Source organism: Staurois parvus, unplaced genomic scaffold, assembly GCF_062004578.1.
Source record: "Staurois parvus isolate SC_StPar_1 unplaced genomic scaffold, SC_StPar_1.0 ptg001421l, whole genome shotgun sequence".
Lineage (NCBI taxonomy): Eukaryota > Metazoa > Chordata > Amphibia > Anura > Ranidae > Staurois > Staurois parvus.
This window is the reverse complement of record NW_028319217.1, coordinates 106,365-128,923: the sequence shown is the minus strand read 5'-3', so window position 1 is coordinate 128,923 and position 22,559 is coordinate 106,365. Positions and strand designations below refer to the sequence as shown.

The window sequence follows — 22,559 nt, the reverse complement described above, 5'->3', positions numbered from 1 at the left end:
AGGGGTGGAGCCAGCATCACCACATCACACCGTGTACGGACATATAGAGTGTCAGCTCCGGGGGTTCAGAGAGGAGAGGGGTGGAGCCAGCATCACCACATCACACTGTGTATGGACATATAGAGTGTCAGCTCCGGGGGTTCAGAGAGGAGGGGGGTGGAGCCGGCATCACCACATCATACCGTGTACGGACATATAGAGTGTCAGCTCCGGGGGTTCAGAGAGGAGAGGGGTGGAGCCAGCATCACCACATCATACTGTATACAGACATTTTGTGCAGTTGGTGGGGGGAGAAGATCCCCACTAGATGTCAAATTGGGGAATCAGAGGCGAGCGGGGGCCGGTAACATTCTACGAAAGGTGAACTTATCCTTTATATATATATACTGTATATATACACTGAGATGATGTCATCAGTCTGCTTAGCTGATTGGTTGGAGTTCCCCCTTAATATGGCACAATGTGGTGTATTTTGCAGCATGAACCTGATGCAGGTGGACTCGGTCCAGCGGTGGATGGACGATCTGATGGTGATGACGGAGTGCGAGTGTATGTGCATCCTCCAATCCAAAGCCATCAGTGTGGAAGATGATTCCCAGAGTGACCTCATGCTGTCCACGGCGGAGAGTTCCCAGAACTGCCTGGAGATGCTCCTCCGCCGAGCCTGGATCATCAGCACCGAGCTAACCAAGATCGTCCAGAAGTTGGAGAAGAACCGCTGGAGACGGGTCCACACCATGACCATCAAAACCAACTGCCACGTTCACTCCATGATCAAAGAGTACAATGCACATGCCAAGACCTCTACCAACCACATGCATCAGGTACCGATCTTTTCCTTCGTATGACAGGAAGTGCGGGTATAATGCCAGGAGAGCCCAGGGAGTAATGAGGTGTCTGCTGAGGGGGCACAGGGGTACATTAGGAGACACTGAGGAGTGCTGATGGCACCAGGGTACATTAGGAGACACTGAGGAGTGCTGGTGGCACAGGGGTACACTTGGAGACACTGAGGGGTGCTGGTGGCACAGGGGTACATTAGGAGACACTGAGGGGTGCTGGTGGCACTGGGGTACACTTGGAGACACTGAGGGGTGCTGGTGGCACAGGGGTACACTTGGAGACACTGAGGGGTGCTGGTGGCACCGGGGTACACTTGGAGACACTGAAGAGTGCTGGTGGCACCAGGGTACACTTGGAGACACTGAAGAGTGCTGGTGGCACCGGGGTACACTTGGAGACACTGAGGGGTGTTGGTGGCACAGGGGTACACTTGGAGACACTGAAGAGTGCTGGTGGCACCGGGGTACACTTGGAGACACTGAGGGGTGTTGGTGGCACAGGGGTACACTTGGAGACATTGAGGAGTGCTGGTGGCACCAGGGTACACTTGGAGACACTGAGGAGTGCTGGTGGCACCGAGGTACACTTGGAGACACTGAAGAGTGCTGGTGGCACAGGGGTACACTTGGAGACACTGAGGGGTGCTGGTGGCACAGGGGTACACTTGGAGACACTGAGGGGTGCTGGTGGCACAGGGGTACATTAGGCGACACTGAGGAGTGCTGGTGGCACTGGGGTACACTTGGAGACACTGAGGGGTGCTGGTGGCACAGGGGTACACTTGGAGACACTGAGGGGTGCTGGTGGCACAGGGGTACACTTGGAGACACTGAAGAGTGCTGGTGGCACCAGGGTACACTTGGAGACACTGAAGAGTGCTGGTGGCACCGGGGTACACTTGGAGACACTGAGGAGTGCTGGTGGCACAGAGGTACACTTGGAGACACTGAGGGGTGTTGGTGGCACAGGGGTACACTTGGAGACATTGAGGAGTGCTGGTGGCACCAGGGTACACTTGGAGACACTGAGGAGTGCTGGTGGCACCGGGGTACACTTGGAGACACTGAAGAGTGCTGGTGGCACAGGGGTACACTTGGAGACACTGAGGAGTGCTGGTGGCACAGGGGTACACTTGGAGACACTGAGGGGTGCTGGTGGCACAGGGGTACACTTGGAGACATTGAGGAGTGCTGGTGGCACCGGGGTACACTTGGAGACACTGAGGAGTGCTGGTGGCACAGGGGTACACTTAGAGACATTGAGGAGTGCTGGTGGCACCGGGGTACACTTGGAGACACTGAGGAGTGCTGGTGGCACAGGGGTACACTTGGAGACACTGAGGGGTGTTGGTGGCACCGGGGTACACTTGGAGACACTGAGGAGTGCTGGTGGCACAGGGGTACACTTAGAGACATTGAGGAGTGCTGGTGGCACCGGGGTACACTTGGAGACACTGAGGAGTGCTGGTGGCACAGGGGTACACTTGGAGACACTGAGGGGTGCTGGTGGCACAGGGGTACACTTGGAGACATTGAGGAGTGCTGGTGGCACCGGGGTACACTTGGAGACACTGAGGGGTGCTGGTGGCACAGGGGTCCACTTGGAGACACTGAAGAGTGCTGGTGGCACCAGGGTACACTTGGAGACACTGAAGAGTGCTGGTGGAACCGGGGTACACTTGGAGACACTGAGGGGTGCTGGTGGCACTGTGATACACTTGGAGACACTGAGGGGTGCTAGTGGCACAGGGGTACACTTGGAGACACTGAGGAGTGCTGGTGGCACCGGGGTACACTTGGAGACACTGAGGGGTGCTGGTGGCACCAGGGTACACTTGGAGACACTGAGGGGTGCTGGTGGCACAGGGGTACACTTGGAGACAATGAGGGGTTCTGGTGGCACAGGGGTACACTTGGAGACACTGAGGAGTGCTGGTGGCACCGGGGTACACTTGGAGACACTGAGGGGTGCTTGTGGCACCGGGGTACACTTGGAGACACTGAGGGGTGCTGGTGGCACAGGGGTACACTTGGAGACACTGAGGAGTGCTGGTGACACCGGGGTACACTTGGAGACACTGAGGGGTGCTGGTGGCACAGGGGTAGACTTGGAGACACTGAGGGGTGCTGGTGGCACCGGGGTCCACTTGGAGACACTGAGGGGTGCTGGTGGCACCGGGGTACACTTGGAGACACTGAAGAGTGCTGGTGGCACTGGGGTACACTTGGAGACACTGAGGAGTGCTGGTGGCACCGGGTACACTTGGAGACACTGAGGAGTGCTGGTGGCACTGGGATACACTTGGAGACACTGAGGGGTGCTGGTGGCACTGGGGTACACTTGGAGACACTGAGGAGTGCTGGTGGCACCGGGGTACACTTGGAGACACTGAGGGGTGCTGGTGGCACTGGGATACACTTGGAGACACTGAGGGGTGCTGGTGGCACTGGGGTACACTTGGAGACACTGAGGAGTGCTGGGGGCACCGGGGTACACTTGGAGACACTGAGGAGTGCTGGTGGCACCGGGGTACACTTGGAGACACTGAGGGGTGCTTGTGGCACCGGGGTACACTTGGAGACACTGAGGGGTGCTGGTGGCACAGGGGTACACTTGGAGACACTGAGGAGTGCTGGTGGCACCGGGGTACACTTGGAGACACTGAGGGGTGCTGGTGGCACAGGGGTAGACTTGGAGACACTGAGGGGTGCTGGTGGCACCGGGGTCAACTTGGAGACACTGAGGGGTGCTGGTGGCACCGGGGTACACTTGGAGACACTGAAGAGTGCTGGTGGCACTGGGGTACACTTGGAGACACTGAGGAGTGCTGGTGGCACCGGGGTACACTTGGAGACACTGAGGAGTGCTGGTGGCACTGGGATACACTTGGAGACACTGAGGGGTGCTGGTGGCACTGGGGTACACTTGGAGACACTGAGGAGTGCTGGTGGCACCGGGGTACACTTGGAGACACTGAGGGGTGCTGGTGGCACTGGGATACACTTGGAGACACTGAGGGGTGCTGGTGGCACTGGGGTACACTTGGAGACACTGAGGAGTGCTGGGGGCACCGGGGTACACTTGGAGACACTGAGGGGTGCTGGTGGCACCGGGGTACACTTGGAGACACTGAGAAGTGATGGTGGCACAGGGATACACTTGGAGACATTGAGGAGTGCTGGTGGCACCGGGGTACACTTGGAGACACTGAGGGGTGCTGGTGGCACCGGGGTACACTTGGAGACACTGAGGGGTGCTGGTGGCACAGGGGTACACTTGGAGACATTGAGGGGTGCTTGTGGCACCGGGGTACACTTGGAGACACTGAGGGGTGCTGGTGGCACAGGGGTACACTTGGAGACACTGAGGAGTGCTGGTGGCACCGGGGTACACTTGGAGACACTGAGGGGTGCTGGTGGCACAGGGGTAGACTTGGAGACACTGAGGGGTGCTGGTGGCACCGGGGTCCACTTGGAGACACTGAGGGGTGCTGGTGGCACCGGGGTACACTTGGAGACACTGAAGAGTGCTGGTGGCACTGGGGTACACTTGGAGACACTGAGGAGTGCTGGTGGCACCGGGGTACACTTGGAGACACTGAGGAGTGCTGGTGGCACTGGGATACACTTGGAGACACTGAGGGGTGCTGGTGGCACTGGGGTACACTTGGAGACACTGAGGAGTGCTGGTGGCACCGGGGTACACTTGGAGACACTGAGGGGTGCTGGTGGCACTGGGATACACTTGGAGACACTGAGGGGTGCTGGTGGCACTGGGGTACACTTGGAGACACTGAGGAGTGCTGGGGGCACCGGGGTACACTTGGAGACACTGAGGGGTGCTGGTGGCACCGGGGTACACTTGGAGACACTGAGAAGTGATGGTGGCACAGGGATACACTTGGAGACATTGAGGAGTGCTGGTGGCACCGGGGTACACTTGGAGACACTGAGGGGTGCTGGTGGCACAGGGGTCCACTTGGAGACACTGAAGAGTGCTGGTGGCACCGGGGTACACTGGAGACACTGAGGGGTGCTGGTGGCACTGTGATACACTTGGAGACACTGAGGGGTGCTGGTGGCACCGGGGTGCACTTGGAGACACTGAGGAGTGCTGGTGGCACCGGGGTACACTTGGAGACACTGAGGGGTGCTGGTGGCACAGGGGTACACTTGGAGACACTGAGGGGTGCTGGTGGCACCGGGGTACACTTGGAGACACTGAAGAGTGCTGGTGGCACCAGGGTACACTTGGAGACACTGAAGAGTGCTGGTGGCACCGGGGTACACTTGGAGACACTGAGGGGTGTTGGTGGCACAGGGGTACACTTGGAGACACTGAAGAGTGCTGGTGGCACCAGGGTACACTTGGAGACATTGAAGAGTGCTGGTGGCACCGGGGTACACTTGGAGACACTGAGGGGTGTTGGTGGCACAGGGGTACACTTGGAGACATTGAGGAGTGCTGGTGGCACCAGGGTACACTTGGAGACACTGAGGAGTGCTGGTGGCACCGGGGTACACTTGGAGACACTGAAGAGTGCTGGTGGCACAGGGGTACACTTGGAGACACTGAGGGGTGCTGGTGGCACCGGGGTACACTTGGAGACACTGAGGGGTGCTGGTGGCACAGGGGTACATTAGGTGACACTGAGGGGTGCTGGTGGCACTGGGGTACACTTGGAGACACTGAGGGGTGCTGGTGGCACAGGGGTACACTTGGAGACACTGAGGGGTGCTGGTGGCACAGGGGTACACTTGGAGACACTGAAGAGTGCTGGTGGCACCAGGGTACACTTGGAGACACTGAAGAGTGCTGGTGGCACCGGGGTACACTTGGAGACACTGAGGAGTGCTGGTGGCACCGGGGTACATTAGGAGACACTGAGGGGTGCTGGTGGCACCAGGGTACACTTGGAGACACTGAGGAGTGCTGGTGGCACCGGGGTACACTTGGAGACACTGAGGGGTGTTGGTGGCACAGGGGTACACTTGGAGACACTGAGGAGTGCTGGTGGCACCGGGGTACACTTGGAGACACTGAGGGGTGTTGGTGGCACAGGGGTACACTTGGAGACATTGAGGAGTGCTGGTGGCACCAGGGTACACTTGGAGACACTGAGGAGTGCTGGTGGCACCGGGGTACACTTGGAGACACTGAAGAGTGCTGGTGGCACAGGGGTACACTTGGAGACACTGAGGGGTGCTGGTGGCACAGGGGTACACTTGGAGACACTGAGGGGTGCTGGTGGCACAGGGGTACACTTGGAGACATTGAGGAGTGCTGGTGGCACCGGGGTACACTTGGAGACACTGAGGAGTGCTGGTGGCACAGGGGTACACTTGGAGACACTGAGGGGTGCTGGTGGCACAGGGGTAAACTTGGAGACACTGAGGGGTGCTGGTGGCACCGGGGTACACTTGGAGACACTGAGGGGTGCTGGTGGCACAGGGGTACACTTGGAGACATTGAGGGGTGCTTGTGGCACCGGGGTACACTTCGAGACACTGAGGGGTGCTGGTGGCACAGGGGTACACTTGGAGACACTGAGGAGTGCTGGTGGCACCGGGGTACACTTGGAGACACTGAGGGGTGCTGGTGGCACTGTGATACACTTGGAGACACTGAGGGGTGCTAGTGGCACAGGGGTACACTTGGAGACACTGAGGAGTGCTGGTGGCACCGGGGTACACTTGGAGACACTGAGGGGTGCTGGTGGCACCGGGGTACACTTGGAGACATTGAGGGGTGTTGGTGGCACAGGGGTACACTTGGAGACAATGAGGGGTTCTGGTGGCACAGGGGTACACTTGGAGACACTGGGGAGTGCTGGTGGCACCGGGGTACACTTGGAGACACTGAGGGGTGCTGGTGGCACAGGGGTAGACTTGGAGACACTGAGGGGTGCTGGTGGCACTGGGGTAAACTTGGAGACACTGAGGGGTGCTGGTGGCACCGGGGTACACTTGGAGACACTGAGGGGTGCTGGTGGCACAGGGGTACACTTGGAGACATTGAGGGGTGCTTGTGGCACCGGGGTACACTTGGAGACACTGAGGGGTGCTGGTGGCACAGGGGTACACTTGGAGACACTGAGGAGTGCTGGTGGCACCGGGGTACACTTGGAGACACTGAGGGGTGCTGGTGGCACAGGGGTAGACTTGGAGACACTGAGGGGTGCTGGTGGCACCGGGGTCCACTTGGAGACACTGAGGGGTGCTGGTGGCACTGGGGTACACTTGGAGACACTGAGGAGTGCTGGTGGCACCGGGGTACACTTGGAGACACTGAGGAGTGCTGGTGGCACTGGGATACACTTGGAGACACTGAGGGGTGCTGGTGGCACTGGGGTACACTTGGAGACACTGAGGAGTGCTGATGGCACCGGGGTACACTTGGAGACACTGAGGGGTGCTGGTGGCACTGGGATACACTTGGAGACACCGAGGGGTGCTGGTGGCACTGGGGTACACTTGGAGACACTGAGGAGTGCTGGGGGCACCGGGGTACACTTGGAGACACTGAGGGGTGCTGGTGGCACCGGGGTACACTTGGAGACACTGAGAAGTGATGGTGGCACAGGGATACACTTGGAGACATTGAGGAGTGCTGGTGGCACCGGGGTACACTTGGAGACACTGAGGGGTGCTGGTGGCACAGGGGTCCACTTGGAGACACTGAAGAGTGCTGGTGGCACCAGGGTACACTTGGAGACACTGAAGAGTGCTGGTGGCACCGGGGTACACTTGGAGACACTGAGGGGTGCTGGTGGCACTGTGATACACTTGGAGACACTGAGGGGTGCTGGTGGCACCGGGGTGCACTTGGAGACACTGAGCAGTGCTGGTGGCACCGGGGTACACTTGGAGACACTGAGGGGTGCTGGTGGCACAAGGGTACACTTGGAGACACTGAGAAGTGATGGTGGCACAGGGGTAAACTTGGAGACACTGAGGGGTGCTGGTGGCACAGGGGTACACTTGGAGACAATGAGGGGTGCTGGTGGCACAGGGGTACACTTGGAGACACTGAGGAGTGCTGGTGGCACCGGGGTACGCTTGGAGACACTGAGGGGTGCTGGTGGCACAGGGGTAGACTTGGAGCCACTGAGGGGTGCTGGTGGCACTGGGGTACACTTGGAGACACTGAGGGGTGCTGGTGGCACCGGGGTACACTTGGAGACACTGAAGAGTGCTGGTGGCACTGGGGTACACTTGGAGACACTGAGGAGTGCTGGTGGCACCGGGGTACACTTGGAGACACTGAGGAGTGCTGGTGGCACTGGGATACACTTGGAGACACTGAGGGGTGCTGGTGGCACTGGGGTACACTTGGAGACACTGAGGAGTGCTGGTGGCACAGGGGTACACTTGGAGACACTGAGGAGTGCTGGGGGCACCGGGGTACACTTGGAGACACTGAGGGGTGCTGGTGGCACTGGGGTACACTTGGAGACACTGAGGAGTGCTGGGGGCACCGGGGTACACTTGGAGACACTGAGGGGTGCTGGTGGCACCGGGGTACACTTGGAGACACTGAAGAGTGCTGGTGGCACCAGGGTACACTTGGAGACACTGAAGAGTGCTGGTGGCACCGGGGTACACTTGGAGACACTGAGGGGTGCTGGTGGCACTGTGATACACTTGGAGACACTGAGGGGTGCTGGTGGCACCGGGGTGCACTTGGAGACACTGAGGAGTGCTGGTGGCACCGGGGTACACTTGGAGACACTGAGGGGTGCTGGTGGCACAAGGGTACACTTGGAGACACTGAGAAGTGATGGTGGCACAGGGGTAAACTTGGAGACACTGAGGGGTGCTGGTGGCACAGGGGTACACTTGGAGACAATGAGGGGTGCTGGTGGCACAGGGGTACACTTGGAGACACTGAGGAGTGCTGGTGGCACCGGGGTACGCTTGGAGACACTGAGGGGTGCTGGTGGCACAGGGGTAGACTTGGAGCCACTGAGGGGTGCTGGTTGCACTGGGGTACACTTGGAGACACTGAGGGGTGCTGGTGGCACCGGGGTACACTTGGAGACACTGAAGAGTGCTGGTGGCACTGGGGTACACTTGGAGACACTGAGGAGTGCTGGTGGCACCGGGGTACACTTGGAGACACTGAGGAGTGCTGGTGGCACTGGGATACACTTGGAGACACTGAGGGGTGCTGGTGGCACTGGGGTACACTTGGAGACACTGAGGAGTGCTGGTGGCACAGGGGTACACTTGGAGACACTGAGGAGTGCTGGGGGCACCGGGGTACACTTGGAGATACTGAGGGGTGCTGGTGGCACTGGGGTACACTTGGAGACACTGAGGAGTGCTGGGGGCACCGGGGTACACTTGGAGACACTGAGGGGTGCTGGTGGCACCGGGGTACACTTGGAGACACTGAGGGGTGCTGGTGGCACAGGGGTCCACTTGGAGACACTGAAGAGTGCTGGTGGCACCAGGGTACACTTGGAGACACTGAAGAGTGCTGGTGGCACCGGGGTACACTTGGAGACACTGAGGGGTGCTGGTGGCACTGTGATACACTTGGAGACACTGAGGGGTGCTGGTGGCACCGGGGTGCACTTGGAGACACTGAGGAGTGCTGGTGGCACCGGGGTACACTTGGAGACACTGAGGGGTGCTGGTGGCACAAGGGTACACTTGGAGACACTGAGAAGTGATGGTGGCACAGGGGTAAACTTGGAGACACTGAGGGGTGCTGGTGGCACCGGGGTACACTTGGAGACAATGAGGGGTGCTGGTGGCACAGGGGTACACTTGGAGACACTGAGGAGTGCTGGTGGCACCGGGGTACGCTTGGAGACACTGAGGGGTGCTGGTGGCACAGGGGTAGACTTGGAGCCACTGAGGGGTGCTGGTGGCACTGGGGTACACTTGGAGACAGTGAGGGGTGCTGGTGGCACCGGGGTACACTTGGAGACACTGAGGGGTGCTGGTGGCACAGGGGTACACTTGGAGACATTGAGGGGTGCTGGTGGCACCGGGGTACACTTGGAGACACTGAGGGGTGCTGGTGGCACAGGGGTACACTTGGAGACACTGAGGAGTGCTGGTTGCACTGGGGTACACTTGGAGACACTGAGGGGTGCTGGTGGCACCGGGGTACTCTTGGAGACACTGAGGAGTGCTGGTGGCACTGGGGTACACTTGGAGACACTGAGGGGTGCTGGTGGCACCGGGGTACACTTGGAGACACTGAGGAGTGCTGGTGGCACCGGGGTACACTTGGAGACACTGAGGGGTGCTGGTGGCACTGGGGTACACTTGGAGACACTGAGGGGTGCTGGTGGCACCGGGGTACACTTGGAGACACTGAGGGGTGCTGGTGGCACCGGGGTACACTTGGAGACACTGAGGAGTGCTGGTGGCACCGGGGTACACTTGGAGACACTGAGGGGTGCTGGTGGCACAGGGGTACACTTGGAGACACTGAGGAGTGCTGGTGGCACCGGGGTACACTTGGAGACACTGAGGAGTGCTGGTGACACAGGGGTACACTTGGAGACACTGAGGGGTGCTGGTGGTACAGGGGTACACTTGGAGACACTGAGGGGTGCTGGTGGCACCGGGGTACACTTGGAGGTACACAGATGCATAAGCTGGAGGCACGATTTTTGGGAAAATGCTGGAACTTGGGAGGCATGGAGAAGGGAGAAACTTGGGGTGCAACAAGACACTGGTAGCACGAGGTCAGTTGATGGCCCCACACGGGGCATTTTCACAGCCACTTTTAGGGGTGTCAGGCATTTTTTTTTACGGCTTCCAAATGGCCCTCCATGGTATCCCGTGTCTCCATGCGCACATAGACTTCTGGAAGCTTTTAGCAGCATTTACCAGCAGGAAATCCCGGGTCCAGTGCGTCCCGGAGCAGAAATCGCTTGACGCGGCCAAACGCATCGAACGCTAATTATCATTCTGGCCAATGAAACGCTTGTAAAAGCCTTAGATACAGAAACTCTGCAGCCAGGAGGGCGGCTTCTAGGAGAGTCATGTGTGAGGCTGAAGTGTCGCAATGCGTTGCTGGAGTGTCAAGCCACGTGTGGCCTCATCACTTCAACTCAGCGGAGATACTTTCTGCTTGGCTGTGGCCCTGACTGCCACGTTCTCTTTTGTGGGAGGGGCAGAGACACAAATTACTGCAGGAAATCTCCCCATTGTGGGAGGGGCAGAGACACAAACTACTGGGGGAAATCTCCCCATTGTGGGAGGGGCAGAGACACAAACTACTGCAGGAAATCTCCCCATTGTGGGAGGGGCAGAGACACAAACTACTGGGGGAAACCTCCCCATTGTGGGAGGGGCAGAGACACAAACTACTGCAGGAAATCTCCCCATTGTGGGAGGGGCAGAGACACAAACTACTGGGGGAAATCTCCCCATTGTGGGAGGGGCAGAGACACAAACTACTGCGGGAAAGCTCCCCAATGTGGGAGGGGCAGAGACACAAACTACTGGGGGAAACCTCCCCATTGTGGGAGGGGCAGAGACACAAATTACTGCAGGAAATCTCCCCATTGTGGGAGGGGCAGAGACACAAATTACTACAGGAAATCTCCCCATTGTGGGAGGGGCAGAGACACAAACTACTGGGGGAAATCTCCCCATTGTGGGAGGGGCAGAGACACAAATTACTACAGGAAATCTCCCCATTGTGGGAGGGGCAGAGACACAAACTACTGCGGGAAAGCTCCCCAATGTGGGAGGGGCAGAGACACAAACTACTGGGGGAAACCTCCCCATTGTGGGAGGGGCAGAGACACAAACTACTGCAGGAAAGCTCCCCATTGTGGGAGGGGCAGAGACACAAACTACTGGGGGAAATCTCCCCATTGTGGGAGGGGCAGAGCCACAAACTACTGGGTGAAATCTCCCCATTGTGGGAGGGGCAGAGACACAAACTATCGAAGGGAAATCTCCCCATTGTGGGAGGAGCAGAGACACCAACTACTGCAGGAAATCTCCCCATTGTGGGAGGGGCAGAGACACAACTACTGCAGGAAATCTCCCCATTGTGGGAGGGGCAGAGACACAAACTATCGAAGGGAAATCTCCCCATTGTGGGAGGAGCAGAGACACCAACTACTGCAGGAAATCTCCCCATTGTGGGAGGGGCAGAGACACCAACTACTGCAGGAAATCTCCCCATTGTGGGAGGGGCAGAGACACAACTACTGCAGGAAATCTCCCCATTGTGGGAGGGGCAGAGACACAACTACTGCAGGAAATCTCCCCATTGTGGTAGGGGCAGAGATGCAAACTACTGCAGGAAATCTCCCCATTGTGGGAGGGGCAGAGACACAAACTACTGCAGGAAATCTCCCCATTGTAGGAGGGGCAGAGACACAAACTACTGCAGGAAATCTCCCCATTGTAGGAGGGGCAGAGACACAAACTACTGCAGGAAATCTCCCCATTGTGGGAGGGGCAGAGACACAAACTACTGCAGGAAATCTCCCCATTGTAGGAGGGGCAGAGACACAAACTACTGCAGGAAATCTCCCCATTGTGGGAGGGGCAGAGACACAAACTACTGGAGGGAAATCTCCTCATTGTGGAAGGGACAGAGACACAAGCTAGTGCAGGGAAATCTCCCCATTGTGGGAGGGGCTGGGACACAAGCTAGTGCAGGGAAATCTCCCCATTGTGGGAGGGGCTGGGACACAAACTACTGGAGAAAATCTCCCCATTGTGGGAGGGGCAGAGACACAAACTACTGTGGGGAAACCTCCCCATTGTGGGAGGGGCAGAGACACAAACTACCGCAGGGAAATCTCCTCATTGTGGGAGGGGCATAGACACAAACTACTGGGGGAAATCTCCCCATTGTGGGAGGGGCAGAGGCATCCTAGGGTGAGGAAGTTTTACCACTGGATGCTGTAGGTGTCATAAACCAGTTTTACTTACAAAACATCTGGAGCTGCTCTTTAATGTTCTTTTTTAGGCAATTATTATATTTGACAAAACTGATGATTAATAAACAATTGTAGCTTTAGTTGTGACATTTGATACAATTACATTTTTTTGTCTGATTTCTGAGGCCGGGTAGGTGTCGACCAATGACGCGTTGCGGGAGCAGAAGATTGCTGAGGCGATAATGGAATTACTTTGGATTGTTTTGTGGTTTTTCTGATGCAAACATAAAACAAAAGCCGAATTATCCGCCTGTAATTTCAGAGGTCGAACATGCGGCGTCTCAGCTGCGTGGAATGGCGACCCTCGTCTCTGCGCTCGCATTACGCCAGTAATGGCTGCCTGCAAACGGCGTCAATAATGGGAGAAATAATGTGTTATCGGCTCTCAGAGACGCCTAATAACTTTTAATGAAGTAATTCTGCAGAAAAGTGCGAGCAATCATCAGAAATGACGGCCGGATATCAACAATTGACTTGTTGGTGTCTAATGTGGTTGTTTTGCCGGGCGGAGAGCTGACACCACAATCTGCCTATTTATAGGTCCAGGAGGAACGGATATTTCTGGGCTGAATGTTTATGTATCCGAAAAACATAATTCACCCGACCCCTAATGATGGCAATGTTTCCCTCTAATGTCTCCGCAGTATCAGACCTTATTACTGGATAAATGTTCTGAGCTCACCGAACTCACCGAGAGGTAAGATGGCCCCGCAAATGCTGCAAGATTTCATTCATTATCGGCCATTATTCCAATTATTATACATTTATATAGCTGACATATACCGAAGCGCTGTACAGAGAACACTGAGCCGGTCACATCAGTCTCTGTACCAGAGGAGCTTGCGCTCTAATGTCCCCTCCCCCACAGTCACATCAGTATCTGTACCACAGGAGCTTACGCTCTAATGTCCCCTCCCCCGCAGTCACATCAGTCTCTGTACCAGAGGAGCTTACGCTCTAATGTACCCTCCCCCACAGTCACATCACTCTCTGTACCGGAGGAGCTTACGCTCTAATGTCCCCTCCCCCGCAGTCACATCAGTCTCTGTACCGGAGGAGCTTACGCTCTAATGTCCCCTCCCCCGCAGTCACATCAGTCTCTGTACCGGAGGAGCTTACGCTCTAATGTCCCCTCCCCCGCAGTCACATCAGTCTCTGCACCAGAGGAGCTTACGCTCTAATGTCCCCTCCCCCTCAGTCACATCAGTCTCTGTACCGGAGGAGCTTACGCTCTAATGTCCCCTCCCCCGCAGTCCCATCAGTATCTGTACCAGAGGAGCTTACGCTCTAATGTCCCCTCCCCCACAGTCACATCAGTCTCTGCACCAGAGGAGCTTACGCTCTAATGTCCCCTCCCCCTCAGTCGCATCCGTCTCTGTACCAGAGGAGCTTACGCTCTAATGTCCCCTCCCCCACAGTCCCATCAGTCTCTGTACCAGAGGAGCTTACACTCTAATGTCCCCTCCCCCACAGTCCCATCAGTCTCTGTACCAGAGGAGCTTACGCTCTAATGTCCCCTCCCCCACAGTCCCATCAGTCTCTGTACCAGAGGAGCTTACACTCTAACGTCCCCTCCCCCACAGTCCCATTGGTCCCTGTACCAGAGGAGCTTACACTCTAATGTCCCCTCCCCCACAGTCCCATCAGTCTCTGCACCAGAGGAGCTTACACTCCAATGTCCCCTCCCCCCCAGTCACACACTATGATTTCTATAGATATGACAGGTTGGTCCCCAGTTGTCTGTCTGTGCTGCGATTGTACAGATTTCTGGATATTATTTCGGGGACGTTGCCCCTGTGGGATATGAGGGCCTCCATGACGGTTGTTGTTGGATTTTTCGGTCAGGTGCAGCCAGACGGAGGAGGAGGACGATCTGACGGCGATGAAATTCTGCATTAACGAAACGCTGACAGCGGTTGGTCAGAACTTCAGTCAGCTGATCAATCTCGCCTTACTGCAGGAGGTGAAGGTAACAAAAACGCCAAAATAAATGTAAAAAAATGATTGAATGTATAAATCTCATGTCTGTAGATCCATAAAAGGAACGAGAAGATCAATCCAATCCTTGTATGGTGTGTGTCTGAAGGGCGGCTCGGGGGGCGGAGCATACGTATCACCGACGATTCCCACATACACATGGTGCTGGGCTCCCGGGTTCACGATCGAATCTTACGGTCCCATTCACACATCTCTGTAATTCCGTCCTAGGGTGACAACAACTTCTGAAGATACAGAGTGGTGAGCAAAGTGTTGTCACCCTGAGACAGGAAGTGTGTTGCTGGCCGGATCACAGGTAGGAAAAGAAGCATCTAAAAGGAAACCGAAGGCAGCCGACACATCTCAGGGTGAGTCAGCCGCAATACAGGACCAGGGGCGGACTGACCTTTCAATCACTCGGGCACTGCCCGAGGGCCCGGGGTCAGTAGGGGGCCCCATGAGATGCCCCTGGTACCTTTTATAGGCCTTTTTGGGTGTGATTTGAGTATGGGCGAGGATACAGGGGCCCCATGATCCCCTATTGCCAGGGGGCCCCATGAGTTGTCAGTCCGCCCCTGGGGAAGGATGATCATCCCCGGGTGCAGAATGTTCATACAGCACAGAAAAGGTAACTGTGGATCCTGCCAGAAATCTTGTCCTGCGCTCTCTGCCTGTGCTATCGCTTACATTGCTCCCAGGACTACATAACACCTCCCTCTTATATTATGGAGAGGGGGAGGTGTTCTGTAATTCCGTCCTAGGGTGACAACAACCTCCAAAGATACAGAGTGGTGAGGAAAGTGTTGTCACCCTGAGACAGGAAGTGTGTTGCTGGTAGGAAAAGAAGCATCTAACAGGAAAACTAAGGCAGCCGGCACATCTCAGGGTGAGTCAGCCGCAATACAGGACCAGGGGCGGACTGACCATTCAAGCACTCGGGCACTGCTCGAGGGCCCGGGGTCAGTAGGGGGCCCTATGAGATGCCCCTGGTACCTTTTATAGGCTTTTTTGGGTGTGCTTTGAGTGTGGGTGAGGATACAGGGGCCCCATGATCCCCTATTGCCCGGGGGCCCCATGAGTTGTCAGTCCACCCCTGTACAGGACATTCATCTCATTTTGTCTTCCCCATTGACTTCAATGCTTTGATCGCTTTCCTTTCCCTCGCTGCGCGCTAATTCATCAATGAATGAAGTCAATGAGGGAGAGGCAGAGACGGGCTCATCGTGAGAGACGGAACGCCGGAGTCCCCGGACAGGAAGATCCCGCGGCGCGATCACAGCGGATGATGTCATCTCACCATGATGTAATGCTGTGCGGCGGTGTCAGGCTGCGGCAGGACAGGCGCCTGTTATCGCCATCCTCCTCCATTATTCCTGCTGCCCCCCCTCCCCCCCCTCCCGAAATAAAATCAGAGCCATTCCACAGAGTGAGCGCCACAAAATAAATCATCAGGATCCTTCCCACAGGTCCCGCAACGCGGCCAGGAAACCACCTTCCCTGAGTCACCGCGTGTTACATTGTATCAGAGAAAATACAAAATGGCGGAAACTCTGATCTGTGCGAAACCAGCGAAGGAAAATACAGAAAGAAGAAGGGAATCCGACCTGCAGAGGGCGAGAAATCCTCCGACCATCTACACACTGTCACCTCTGACATTAGAGCGTCAGCTCCTCTGCACAGAGACTGATGGGACCGTGGGGGAGGGGACATTAGAGCGTCAGCTCCTCTTGTACAGAGACTGATGTGACTGTGGGGGAGGGGACATTAGAGCGTCAGCTCCTCTGTACAGAGACTGATGTGACTGTGGGGGAGGGGACATTAGAGTGTAAGCTCCTCTGGTACAGAGACTGATGGGGCTGTGGGGGAGGGGACATTAGAGTGTAAGCTCCTCTGGTACACAGACTGATGGGACTGCGGGGGGAGGGGACATTAGAGCGTAAGCTCCTCTGGTACAGAGACTGATGTGACTGCGGGGGAGGGGACATTAGAGCGTCAGCTCCTCTGGTACAGAGACTGATGGGACTGCGGGGGAGGGGACATTAGAGCGTAAGCTCCTCTGTACAGAGACTGATGGGACTGCGGGGGAGGGGGCATTAGAGCGTAAGCTCCTCTGGTACAGAGACTGATGGGACTGCGGGGGAGGGGACATTAGAGCGTAAGCTCCTCTGGTACAGAGACTGATGGGACTTTGGGGGAGGGGACATTAGAGCGTAAGCTCCTCTGTACAGAGACTGATGGGACTTTGGGGGAGGGGACATTAGAGCGTAAGCTCCTCTGGTACAGAGACTGATGGGACTTTGGGGGAGGGGACATTTGAGCGTAAGCTCCTCTGTACAGAGACTGATGGGACTTTGGGGGAGGGGACATTAGAGCGTAAGCTCCTCTGTACAGAGACTGATGGGACTTTGGGGGAGGGGACATTAGAGCGTAAGCTCCTCTGGTACAGAGACTGATGGGACTTTGGGGGAGGGGACATTAGAGTGTAAGCTCCTCTGGTACAGCCCAGTAAAAGTGGTCTGCCAAGTCTTTCTATCCCACAATATCAGGCTGACCGTCATACGGAGCCCATCCCCCACATCACACTATACAGATCCGGCATATATACACTGCTGTGCACAAGTCTTAGGCAGGTCGCTGGAAATGAAGAATTCGTTCAGAAACCGAAGTGTTAATAGTTCATTTTTATTAATTAAGAGAATGAAGAGAAATCCAAATCCAGTCAATATTTGGTGTGCCCCCCTCCCCCCAAGTCCTGTGATCAGTATTGGTGTGCCCCCCCCCCCAAGTCCTGTGATCAGTATTGGTGTGCCCCCCTCCCCCAAGTCCTGTGATCAGTATTGGTGTGCCCCCCTCCCCCCAAGTCCTGTGATCAGTATTGGGGTGCCCCCCTCCCCCCAAGTCCTGTGATCAGTATTGGTGTGCCCCCCCCCAAGTCCTGTGATCAGTATTGGGGTGCCCCCTCCCCCCAAGTCCTGTGATCAGTATTGGTGTGCCCCCCTCCCCCCAAGTCCTGTGATCAGTATTGGTGTGCCCCCCTCCCCCCAAGTCCTGTGATCAGTATTGGTGTGCCCCCCTCCCCCCAAGTCCTGTGATCAGTATTGGTGTGCCCCCCTCCCCCCAAGTCCTGTGATCAGTATTGGGGTGACCCCCCCCCCAAGTCCTGTGATCAGTATTGGGGTGCCCCCCTCCCCCAAGTCCTGTGATCAGTATTGGGGTGACCCCCCTTTGCCTTGCACCCAGTGAAGAAAGTCGATCGGTAGGTCGTTCTCTGTCCATCTCGGAGGACTCAGCCCAGATCTTCTGTGGATGTCGGCCGCCTCCAATCCTTCTGTCTCTTCATGTCATCCCAGACAGACTCCATGATGGGGAGATCAGGGCTCTGTGGGGGCCAAACCATCACTTCCAGGGCCCCTTGTTCTTCTTTACACTGAAGATAGGTCCTAATGACATTGGCTGGATGTTGGGGGTGGTTGTCCTGCTGCAGAATACATCTGTGGCCAATCACACGCCTCCCTGGTGGCATGATGGAGAAGTATCTGCCTGTATGTCTCAGGATTGAGGACACCATTGATCCCGACCAAATCTCCAACTTCAAAGCCCCCCCCACCACGCCTCACCACAGTTGGCTGCAGACACTCATTGCTGTACGGCTCTCCAGCCCTTCACCAGCTGACTGCCCCCTACTACAGCCAAATATTTCACACTGTGACTCCCCAGCCCAGAGCACCTGCTGCCATTTCCCTGCACCCAGTTCCTGTGTTTTCCTGCATAGTTGGGTCCCTTAGCCTTGTTTCCATGTCGGAAGCTTTTTTGGTGGCAATTCTTCCATGAAGACCACTTCTGGGCAGACTTCTCCGGACAGTAGATGGGTGTTCCCGGGTCCCACTGGATTCCTCCAGTTCTGTGCTGATGGCAGTGCTGGACGTCTTCCGATATGGAAGGGAAGTAACCATGATGTGTCTTTCATCTGCTGCATTACGTTTCCTGCGTCTACACCCCTCAACATTACCTGACCACTGCATCTACACCCCTCAACATTACCCGACCACTGCGTCTACACCCCTCAACATTACCCGACCACTGCGTCTACACCCCTCAACATTACCCGACCACTGCGTCTACACCCCTCAACATTACCCGACCACTGCATCTACACCCCTCAACATTACCCGACCACTGCGTCTACACCCCTCAACATTACCTGACCACTGCGTCTACACCCCTCAACATTACCCAACCACTGCATCTACACCCCTCAACATTACCTGACCACTGCGTCTACACCCCTCAACATTACCCGACCACTGCATCTACACCCCTGAACATTACCCGACCACTGCGTCTACACCCCTCAACATTACCTGACCACTGCGTCTACACCCCTCAACATTACCCAACCACTGCATCTACACCCCTCAACATTACCCGACCACTGCGTCTACACCCCTCAACATTACCCGACCACTGCATCTACACCCCTGAACATTACCTGACCACTGCGTCTACACCCCTGAACATTACCTGACCACTGCGTCTACACCCCTCAACATTACCCGACCACTGCATCTACACCCCTGAACATTACCTGACCACTGCGTCTACACCCCTGAACATTACCTGACCACTGCGTCTACACCCCTCAACATTACCCGACCACTGCATCTACACCCCTCAACATTACCCGACCACTGCATCTACGCTCCTCAACATTACCTGACCACTGCATCTACACCCCTGAACATTACCCGACCACTGCATCTACACCCCTCAACATTACCTGACCACTGCATCTACACCCCTGAACATTACCCGACCACTGCATCTACACCCCTCAACATTACCCGACCACTGCGTCTACACCCCTGAACATTACCTGACCACTGCGTCTACACCCCTCAACATTACCTGACCACTGCGTCTACACCCCTCAACATTACCCGACCACTGCGTCTACACCCCTGAACATTACCTGACCACTGCATCTACACTCCTCAACATTACCCAACCACAGTGTTTATGCTCCTCAGCTTTACACGACCACTGCATCTACACCCCTCAACATTACCCAACCACTGCATCTACACCCCTGAACCTTACCCAACCACTGCATCTACATCCCTGAACATTACCCGACCACTGCGTCTACACCCCTGAACATTACCCAACCACTGCGTCTACACTACCCAACTACTGCGTCTACACCCCTCAACATTACCCAACCACTGCATCTACGCTCCTCAACATTACCCAACCACTGCATCTACACCCCTGAACATTACCCAACCACTGCATCTACGCTCCTCAACATTACCCAACCACTGCATCTACACCCCTGAACATTACCCAACCACTGCGTTTATGCTCCTCAGCTTTACATGACCACTGCATCTACAATTCTCAACATTACCCAACCACTGCATCTACACCCCTCAGCATTACCCCACCACTGCATCTACACCCCTCAGCATTACCCCACCACTGCGTCTACACCCCTGAACATTACCCAACCACTGAGTCTACGCTCCTCAATGTTACCCAACCACTGTATCTACACCCCTCAACATTACGTGACCACTGCATCTACACCCCTCAGCATTGTATGATTCTTTGTCCTTCTTCAAAAGATCTTGCTGAACTGAATTGATGGTCTGAAGCCAAAGGATGGCCACACCAAATATTGATTTGATTTAGATTTTTCTTCCATTTGCTCGCCTTGCATTTTGTAAATTGATAAAAAATAAACAATTCAAATATATAAAAAGCATTCATAGTTTATATAGACTGTATATCCCAGGGAATATACACTGACCATACAATCACCCCGTACTGACCCCGCAGACATCCTATATACAGTATACACATCATGTACAGGTATATATATATATATACACATTAGTCAGAGTCCCCCCCATGTGTTGGGTCATTCATATAACAATTGTCTGTTTCCGGTTGCCTTCATCTCGTGGTTGATCCTACAATCTCGCCCTCCTGTTGGGGGTCTAGCAGGTGGCCTTGCCTTTACGTAATACTTATTGCGTCCCTGAATGTTTCTAATGCAAATGTACTAATATTTATGTTTTTTAAAAGCTAAAAAAATATCTCAGCGACGTTGCTGTCCAAAGCCCACCATTAATGGGAACTCATTATTATTATACAGGATTTATGGCGCCAACAGTGTCCTCAGTGCTGTACAATATAACGGGAGACAATACAGATCAATACAAGAGGGGTAGGAGGGACTGATCCTGGGAGCTTACAATCTAGGAGGGAGGGGCTGATCCTGGGAGCTTACAATCTAAGAGGGAGGGGCTGATCCTGGGAGCTTACAATCTAGGAGGGAGGGGCTGATCCTGGGAGCTTACGATCTAAGAGGGAGGGCTGATTCTGGGAGCTTACGATCTAAGAGGGAGGGGCTGATCCTGGGAATTTTAGGATCTAAGAGGGAGGGGCTGATCCTGGGAGTTTACGATGTAAGAGGGAGGGGCTGATCCTGGGAGCTTACAATCTAGGAGGGAGGGGCTGATCCTGGGAGCTTACAATCTAAGAGGGAGGGACTAATCCTGGGAGCTTACAATCTAAGAGGGAGGGGCTGATCCTGGGAGCTTACAATCTAAGAGGGAGGGGCTCATCCTGGGAGCTTACAATCTAGGAGGGAGGGGCTGATCCTGGGAGCTTACGATCTAAGAGGGAGGGCTGATCCTGGGAGCTTACGATCTAAGAGGGAGGGGCTGATCCTGGGAGCTTACGATCTAGGAGGGAGGGGCTGATCCTGGGAGCTTACGATCTAAGAGGGAGGGGCTGATCCTGGGAGCTTACGATCTAAGAGGGAGGGCTGATCCTGGGAGCTTACGATCTAAGAGGGAGGGGCTGATCCTGGGAGTTTACGATCTAAGAGGGAGGGGCTGATCCTGGGAGTTTACGATCTAAGAGGGGGGGGCTGATCCTGGGAGCTTACAATCTAAGAGGGAGGGGCTGATCCTGGGAGCTTACAATCTAGGAGGGAGGGGCTGATCCTGGGAGCTTACAATCTAAGAGGGAGGGCTGATCCTGGGAGCTTACAATCTAAGAGGGAGGGGCTCATCCTGGGAGCTTACAATCTAGGAGGGAGGGGCTGATCCTGGGAGCTTACGATCTAAGAGGGAGGGCTGATCCTGGGAGCTTACGATCTAAGAGGGAGGGGCTGATCCTGGGAGCTTACGATCTAGGAGGGAGGGGCTGATCCTGGGAGCTTACGATCTAAGAGGGAGGGCTGATCCTGGGAGCTTACGATCTAAGAGGGAGGGGCTGATCCTGGGAGCTTACAATCTAAGAGGGAGGGACTGATCCTGGGAGCTTACAATCTAAGAGGGAGGGGCTCATCCTGGGAGCTTACAATCTAGGAGGGAGGGGCTGATCCTGGGAGCTTACGATCTAAGAGGGAGGGCTGATCCTGGGAGCTTACAATCTAAGAGGGAGGGGCTCATCCTGGGAGCTTACAATCTAGGAGGGAGGGGCTGATCCTGGGAGCTTACGATCTAAGAGGGAGGGCTGATCCTGGGAGCTTACGATCTAAGAGGGAGGGGCTGATCCTGGGAGCTTACGATCTAGGAGGGAGGGGCTGATCCTGGGAGCTTACGATCTAAGAGGGAGGGCTGATCCTGGGAGCTTACGATCTAAGAGGGAGGGGCTGATCCTGGGAGCTTACGATCTAAGAGGGAGGGGCTGATCCTGGGAGTTTACGATCTAAGAGGGAGGGGCCGATCCTGGGAGTTTACGATCTAAGAGGGAGGGGCTGATCCTGGGAGCTTACGATCTAAGAGGGAGGGGCTGA

The 22,559-nt window shown here is 55.7% G+C and overlaps 2 protein-coding genes across 5 annotated transcripts in view; one reads left to right on the top strand and one right to left on the bottom strand.

The window, feature by feature from the left end:
- Nucleotides 1–22,559, top strand: part of INSC (INSC spindle orientation adaptor protein) — a 232,448-nt gene that overhangs the window by 112,297 nt on the left and 97,592 nt on the right. For 3 of the 4 annotated variants that reach the window (XM_089662061.1, XM_089662060.1, XM_089662062.1), the window contains exons 3-5: nt 479–824; nt 13,417–13,469; nt 14,618–14,741. In XM_089662061.1, coding sequence (XP_089518187.1) covers nt 479–824; nt 13,417–13,469; nt 14,618–14,741 — 523 coding nt within the window. The remainder of the gene's footprint in view (nt 1–478; nt 825–13,416; nt 13,470–14,617; nt 14,742–22,559) is intronic. The other variant, XM_089662064.1, reaches the window with a different exon arrangement.
- On the bottom strand, nt 5,717–13,094 carry LOC149436093 (uncharacterized). Its single transcript, XM_089662057.1, has 3 exons — nt 12,965–13,094; nt 8,799–9,509; nt 5,717–6,009 (listed from the first exon to the last, which is right to left on the bottom strand). Exons 1-3 carry the CDS (start codon nt 13,092–13,094, stop codon nt 5,717–5,719), a joined length of 1,134 nt encoding a protein of 377 aa, XP_089518183.1.